We start from the raw sequence: 7,755 nt of genomic DNA, 5'->3' as shown, positions 1-7,755 counted from the left end.
CCCCATCAAGGTTGGAGATGAAGATACTGAACAAGACCGGACCCAGCACCGACCCCTGGGGAACGCTGCCAGTCAGATTGTCAGTTTAAATACAGGTGGAGAACAGCTACAGTTAGGACACAAGTTGTGGCCTCCCACGAACAATTGAATGTGGCTTAGTGACTAGCTCTTCCATAAGTGGGTTTGGTTTCCTCTTGAATCTATCCACATTTTATGTATCTACAACATCCTGTGGAACAGGATTCTGTCCATATCAATAATCTTCCATGTATTTGAAGTAAAAGATGTGTATCAAGGGAAATGGGAATATCTTGTTCTCTGTGTCCAGAAGAAGTGATGAGATGGGCAATTGAGATGTTAGAAGGAAACAGCAGGAAGCACTGGGATGGGCTACTGTTGGAGGCTACTTAGTTTTTTGATAATGGATGCCATTGAGAAGCGTGTACATCAACAAATCTCAGGACAGGTGCAGTTGGATTTCACTGGCATAGAGGCAACAGAACAGCTAGCATATAGGGCTACTTTACTACCTAGTCATTTTCAGTCTGGTTTGGGCAGAAAAGAGTGAAGCAGCTTATGATTGATGATAGTCATAAGCAGCATGCCTTTATAATGCTTGCAGATCATAAGCTGGGCCCTATTTCTGAGAACAGTGCTCTGTAAGACTAGTCCTAGTGTTTGCAGGGAGTTCTCATGGTTCAGAGTCCAAAGCCATTTTACAGAAATGAAATCTTTTTTTTTGAGACTAAAAAGCACAAAATACAGAAACCCACCCACCCCTCAAGCCCACAAACAAATTTGAGAATAGTTTTGTAGATGTGAGAGAAGTTATTTTGTCAAAGCAGTGGTATTCTCTTAGCTTGAATCAAAATGTCTGTGAAGGAGAGCAGTGATATAAAAATGTTGTTAAAGAGTGATAAAGCTTTGTTCGTATAGTAGATATTGTATATTATATCTATATATTATATCTATCTTTCTATATTCTTTCTATATTCTTTTATTCTTCCTTCTTTTATTCAGGTTTAAGACTCAACACTTGCTATTACTATTTATTTCTATATTCTTTTCTATATATTATATCTATCTATCTATCTTTATCTATATATCTATTATATATATTGTATATTGTATTGTAGATATGTTCAAGGAAAGGCTGGATGTTGTGTTGAGGGACATGGTTTAGTAGGAGCTATTGGGAATAGGTGAACGGTTGGACTGGGTGATCTTTTAGGTCTTTTCCAACCTTAGTGATTCTATGATTCTATGATTCTATGATTCTATATAACTGTTGGAAATCAGTAGTTGAAATTTGTACTAGAAATAATGGAATTTCGATTCTGAGTTTATTGGGTCTTTTCCTGATGCTTCTGGTGCCACCCTGTTACGGTTCATTTAGTTTTGGGATTTTCTTGTTTATTTCACAGAAAAATTGAGCTGGCATGGTCTTGTGAATGATTGCTGGTAGTACTGATTTTCCTGGCTGGGTCTCAGTATTGCGAAGCCGCTGTAGTGAGTTAGTATTGTTTTTGTCCCACAGGAGTCACCATCGCCTTTTCTGGGAAGGATTATAGATTATTGGGAGTGGATTTATCAGAGCTGCCAAAGCTGAGTGCAGCTCTAGATGAAGCAGGACTGGACAGTGAAGTCCCCACCCTTTTCATAGCAGAGGTGGTGCTCACCTACATGGAAAGCAGCAGGTCAGTTGAGCTGTCCTTTCTTAGCTAGGTTCTAAAATGAGAAGCAGAGACTTCATTGTAAGTCATGGGAGACGTGCTGTCTTAAAACTAAAGCCTCGTGAATTCTGTGGAAGTTCCAAACAGCTCCTTACACTGTAAGTATGATGGAGCAGTTGATTCCCACAACATCAAAACAGGAGGCAGTGTGCACAGCTGGAACACAGGAGCTTCTGTCTGAACATCTGAAAACGCTTCTTTACTGTGTGAGTGATGGGAGCTGTCACAGCTTGCTTAGACAGGCTGTGGAATCTCCCTCCTTGGAGATCTTCAAAAGCTGTTTACAAGGGTGGATAGTGATAGTGCAAGGGGGAATGGCTTGAAAGTGAGCCAGGGGAGGTTTGGGTTGGATGTGAGGAGGAAGTTTTGGAGGCAGAGGGTGGTGAGGCAGTGGCACAGGTTGCCCAAGGAGGCTGTGGATGCCCCATCCATCCCTGCAGGCATTCAAGGCCAGGCTGGATGTGGCTCTGGGCAGCCTGGGCTGCTGGTTGGCGACCTGCACACAGCAGGGCTTGGAGCTGGATGAGCACTGAGCTCCTTTGCAGCCCAGGCCATGCTGTGATTCTGTTTGGCCATGGGCCTGGGTAGGCAGCTCTGGGTGGTTATGCCGGTTGGACCAGATGATGTCCAGAGGTTTCTCCAATCTCATCTATTCTGTGAACCTAAAGGGGAGGTTAAAAAAATAAAAAGAGGAAGAACCTTAAGTACTGTGGGTTTGTTTGTTTGTTTGTTTTTAAAATTTTGGGGTCTTCTCATCCCTGACTTCCTCTATGAATGGATGAGACGTTCATAGATGCCCAGTACAGGTTTCTCTTTTGTATGTGATCTGTCAGGGTGCCTTAGTAACATGCTTTATGTTGCATCTGTCCTACAGCAGGTGGTCCCACAGGTATTTACTTGTTCTTACGTATATCTGCCCAACAGGTCAGATGCCTTGGTTCAGTGGGCAGCAGAGCATTTCTCTCATGCGTGCTTTCTGCTGTATGAGCAGATGCACCCAGAGGATCCCTTTGGACGTGTAATGCAACAGCATTTCAGTCAGCTGAACTCTGCACTTCGTTCTTTGTCTCAATACCCCGATGGTGAAGCACAGCAGAAGCGTTTTTTTGAAAAAGTAAGTACCTGCAGCCCTAAGAGCCATGGGAAACCTGAAGCACCTGGAACAGGGTGCAACTTTACATCATTTTAGGAGTCGTCAACTGGGCCAGCTGGGTTGAAGCGAAAATGGCCAAGGCAGAGCTGCTGCCTGCTCTGGTAACATGGCTAGTCATCTGAAGGTCCCTCGCCTGTTTGGTGGTATGGGATTAAGGCAACATATGGGTTCCTCTTAAGCTTTAATGTTAGATATTCTTCAGAATTTTTTAGGCAAGCCATCTCATCAGAATTTGAGCTGCTGCTGTTTTCCAGCTGGACAGTTTTAAAGACTCATGCAGATTCTTCATTTAGTGTCACTGTTTTCTCGTGAGGAGTGAGTCTTCCAGAAGTAATAATTCTGAGGGATTTCTGTTTTAGGGCTGGACTGAGTGCAGTGTCATGGATATGAATGAGTTTTTCACCCGTTGTATTCCAGAAGATGAGCAACAAAGAGTGCAGGCTCTGGAGCCTTTTGATGAATATGAGGTAATCCTTTTCAGCATTCAAGAAGACTCTTCTGTGTTACAAAGGATTCGTGTTCCTTCCTCAGTGAGATATCTTAGGGAGACAGTCTCAGCACTGCAAAGTAGCTGCTGTTACAAAGGCTATTGCTGACGCTGAAAATCTGCAAGCGCTCCAGTTGCAATTCTTTCAATGCAGAAATCCATTGAGGATTACTTGGATACAAAGAAAGTATGCCAGGTGTGAGGTTCCTGACCTGCAAACGTCTGGGAGCATTTCTGGAGGGAGTGTATGCTGCTCTTGCATTTCCCTGGGCTGTTAGTGTTTTGTCATTGTTGAATATGGTTTTCTAGCTATATTCAACAGGTATTTTGTTCTGTTTTTTTATGTGGCCATTCCTATAATAATGACTGAGTTAGCTATGACTGTGTTCTGCCATTTGTTATGTTAACTGCTGGCAAATTCGCAAGTGTCAGAAAAGTAGGAGAGAAGATAAACCAAGGGCAACGAGTAACTCTGAGTTGAGTGTTGTGTAAGGTAATTACTGGATGTTTCTCATTCTACCTTGTGGTTCTTTGTTTGCAATTCTAGAAATGCAATAGCCTGCATTATGAGAACAGTTTAATGTGGCTGTGTTTACTTTGCCACCATGCACTGTGAACAGAGCCGTTAACTGAAATTCTGGCAGGTTTGCAGGGTGGTGTGGCAGTGTGACAGCAAATGCTGTAGAGGAAGGAAATTTCTCTTGAAGTGAGAAAGCAGAGTACCGTAATTGATAGCAGAGAGCTCAGTGATTGGCCTTTCAGATGAAGATGGGGTAAGATCTGGGTCGGGCTGGAAACAAGCTTAATGGAACTAGATTAGAAACACAAAATACGTCCTTACTGCTGAGGGGGACTAATTTCTAGAATCATTTTCCTAGAGACAAATGGCGAACTTTAAAATTTCCAGTATTTACATTCGTTTTTTCATACCATTTTTTGGAAGTTTCATCCTCACCTAAGATGAAATTTGGTGATGTTGATGTTATTTCTTTGCACTTTAAATTTCTTGTTTGTGCCGCCCTGCCATACGGTGGGGTGGATATATTCAGTCCCCTGGTAGTGAACACACTCAATTTCTCAGTGTCCACTAAAGCCAGGGTGAACTCTAGTATTGCTACTGACTTCTTGTGCCATTTGCCTCTGAGTGATTCCACAGTGAGACTGGCAGTCATATTTAGGTATTGTCAAATGGCAGAGGCCGGGGGGTATCTTTTAACATTTATGATTTCTTTAGGGTCAGTTTTATTCCGTGACCTTTGGGGAATCTTAATCCCTCTGGTATACAGTCCTTCTTATGAGCACACCTGGGAAGCATAAAGGGAAGCTGGTTCCAAAGAAGAGCATTCATCATACAACTTATAATAAAGTTATGGAACTCACTGCTGTAGAATGTGTGTGTGAGTTTAAAGAGCAGCTGGATAGTTCATGAATGAGGAAACCACCAAGAGTTATTTGATAAAGCAGAGAATCCCTGTGCTGTGTATTTTTGAGGGTTAGAAGAGATTGTACAGACTTGTTCTTTCTCAGATTCAGTTTTAGACTTCTGATTATGGCCATTGCTGGAAATACTGTTAAGCAAGTTTCATTTATGACTTTTTGCTCTGGCCATTCATTACTATCCTTTGGTCTGAGATCTTGAGAGCACACGCTTGTTTTTGTTTCTTTCTTTTGGCTTGATACAGGAATGGCACCTGAAGTGTTCTCATTACTTTGTCTTGACTGCATCAAAGGGGATGGAACCCTCCTGGACTCCATTATTATCCAACGTGGCAGGTACATACTGGCTAGTTTTTGTAGTATTCTGTTATCTCACACAGGCTCCTTGAATAGATTTTAGGAGACAGCAAAACCCTGGAAGGAACACATGAGATGGTAATATCCAGTTGGCTTTTTCCATTCTCATTCCCTAAGGACTGCTCATTGCCAGGTGAAGCCAGCCCAACAAATTCCTGCTTTTGTCTGCTTGCTTCCTTTAGGGAGCGGCAAGCAGAAGCTGAAAGTTGGTGTAGGGTAGTTGAATGTGATGCAGATTGATTTCTAGGGCATGTCAGATCATCAGTCGGCTGCATCAACTCACTCCGCAGTTTTTAATTTTATTTTTAAAACTAATAAGTGTTGGTTCTTGTTTGCTTGAAATTTACATCATTTTGTTGCTCATTGGCTTACAGTTCCTCCTCATCATGGCCCTGTCAGGTTGGCTGGGAGCATCAGTGCGTTGGCATGTGCAGCTCAGTCTGAAGTTGTTGGCTTGAGACGTTACGGTCACCACTCCGCTCTTATAAAACCTAATGTGATTCTGACCACTGGAGGCTTTGGGGAGGAGAATGGACATCACTGTCGTATGAGGAGTTTTCATGTTCTTATGAAGTATGCAGGCTCCTGGCAAACCAGATGTGTGAAAAAGGAAAATCCTGATAAAGGATGGGGTGAGTGTTTCAACTGGGATACTGATGGCAGGGGCAAGGGAGATGTTTGTGCTGGCAGTGAAATGTCAGTAAGTGATGCCACAGTGCGATTACACTGGCAGTCAGAGAGATGTGAAGGTTCTGAATGTCACAAGAAAAAGAACAGTGTGACCTGTGATATCTTCTGTCTCTCCAGATGAGCGACTGTACCATACGGTGTCATGTCTCTCAGACAGCCTGGCCCTGGTGGTAGGAGGACGAACGTCCCCATCAAATGCAGCATTGGGAATGTTGTGGCTGAGGTTCCCCAAAATCTGTAATGACTCAGATCCAGGTGATGTTACTGTGGAGCCTGTAAGTCTGCAGCCCGCTGCTGAACCAGCTGCTTTGCGTTGGAGACACAGCACAACTGAAGTAATATTCAAAGGTAAAAAGGTTGGGAAGACTGGAGATACGTTGTGAGATTTCTGCATGGGTTGGTCCTGTGGCCAGGTCTTCCTGTGCTCTCGCCCTTGGAGAACACAGAAGAGCGTGCACGCTTCTCTTCCTGCCGTTACGCTGTTCCCACTGCTGCCTTACTCTGTATGCTGTGCTCTTTCTCCCTCCTTTAGAGAAATGGCTGGCAGATAGAGAGGCTCCTGCGTAAGAAGTGATGTCACTAGACTGGGATTCTTCTAACTGGAGGAGAGTAGAGGGGGCAGACTGTGAGCAAAGGAGCTGTTTGAACAGGGTGGCCTGAAGGACGAACAGGAAGACAGAAGCACCAGCTGGAGTTGTTAGGCAGATTTCAGTAAAACTAAAAATCTTCCTTGTTAAGTATTGCAATTATTCTCTGAAGCTGCTTGTTGCAGTATGCTTTATACTGAAAGTTAACCTGAACTTAAGCAGAGTGGGTAAATTCACAGAAGAAAAATCTGTTCAGGGCTTCTGAATTGAAGGACAAAGCATCAAAGTGACATAATGCTTTTGGCTCCTGCTGGGAAATGAGATGTAGGATGGTGATCTGATGCGTTGCTCTACTTGCTGTTACTAATGAGTGCTCTCTAAAGAAGAGAAGAAATTAAACAGCACCCTTTTTGAAACTCTTACTTCTTGAAGTATGATAATTTCTTGTTTCATAGGCCATGTTATCTCCAGTGGTAAGCAGAATTGGAACCTGGGGATGTAGTCTGTTCTGGAAGAGTAATTCTTTGAGCTCATTTATGACTGACGTGTTTCATGCTTCATCTCACCAGAAAGAAGATCTAGAACCTCCTCTCCAGAGGACAGTGTTTTAGTTCTAGAGCACTGTGGAGCAGGATGCCTAGTGCTTTCTCCAGAAGTGCCTCAGAAAAAATGCTGTACCTGTAGTAGCAGTCAATAATTATTCATTAGTTGTGAGGTCTAGAATCAAGATTGGCAATGACGCTGCAGGCTCATCTAGTAGAAGATACTCACTGTAAGGGCAAAAACTTCAAGCTAATAGCAAGTTGTTGGTGAGATTGACAGTGAAATTCAGGAGGTGGAAGCTGTCCTTAAGCTGTTTAACTCTTCACTAGGAGCTATTGCAGGAGAACACCCCAGGAACTACAAGGCAGTCATTAGTTCAGTCTCCAGCATACTTTGGGTTTGTGAGACAGTATTCGAGACCATAACGCAATTCAGAGTTCAACTTTCCAAACTAAGTTTTCTATAAAAAAGTAGATGCTAAATGGGGGAATAACATTTTATGAAAATGAAGTATTTTGTAAATCTTTGTTAGACTGTACTGCATCATTTTTGCCACGATTGTGCTTTGTAGAAAAATCAACATTATGTTACTTGTAAGTCCATTATGAGGATGTGGCTCACATCCCTGACATCTGCCCAGAGTACTCTTATACCTTTTATATCTCCTTTTTGAGACCTCTTCAGGTCTCCTACTCATTTAAATTATCCTTTATTTCTCTTTGTGTGTGGAAAAATATACCTTCTAGTTTTATGAAGCTTCACCTGTGT

At 42.8% G+C, this 7,755-nt stretch overlaps 1 protein-coding gene across 1 annotated transcript in view; it reads left to right on the top strand.

The window, feature by feature from the left end:
* LCMT2 (leucine carboxyl methyltransferase 2) overlaps positions 1-7,755 on the top strand; it is a 20,286-nt gene that overhangs the window by 4,985 nt on the left and 7,546 nt on the right. The window contains exons 2-7 of the mRNA XM_042890688.1: positions 1,538-1,697; positions 2,658-2,847; positions 3,246-3,353; positions 5,056-5,146; positions 5,542-5,799; positions 5,975-6,205. Coding sequence (XP_042746622.1) covers positions 1,538-1,697; positions 2,658-2,847; positions 3,246-3,353; positions 5,056-5,146; positions 5,542-5,799; positions 5,975-6,205 — 1,038 coding nt within the window. The remainder of the gene's footprint in view (positions 1-1,537; positions 1,698-2,657; positions 2,848-3,245; positions 3,354-5,055; positions 5,147-5,541; positions 5,800-5,974; positions 6,206-7,755) is intronic.

This window comes from Lagopus leucura, unplaced genomic scaffold (assembly GCF_019238085.1).
Source record: "Lagopus leucura isolate 7727_CA_CO unplaced genomic scaffold, USGS_WTPT01 239-0_obj-0_obj, whole genome shotgun sequence".
NCBI classification, from domain to species: domain Eukaryota; kingdom Metazoa; phylum Chordata; class Aves; order Galliformes; family Phasianidae; genus Lagopus; species Lagopus leucura.
Note: the sequence above shows the minus strand (reverse complement) of the source record. Positions and strands in the feature narration are given on the sequence as shown.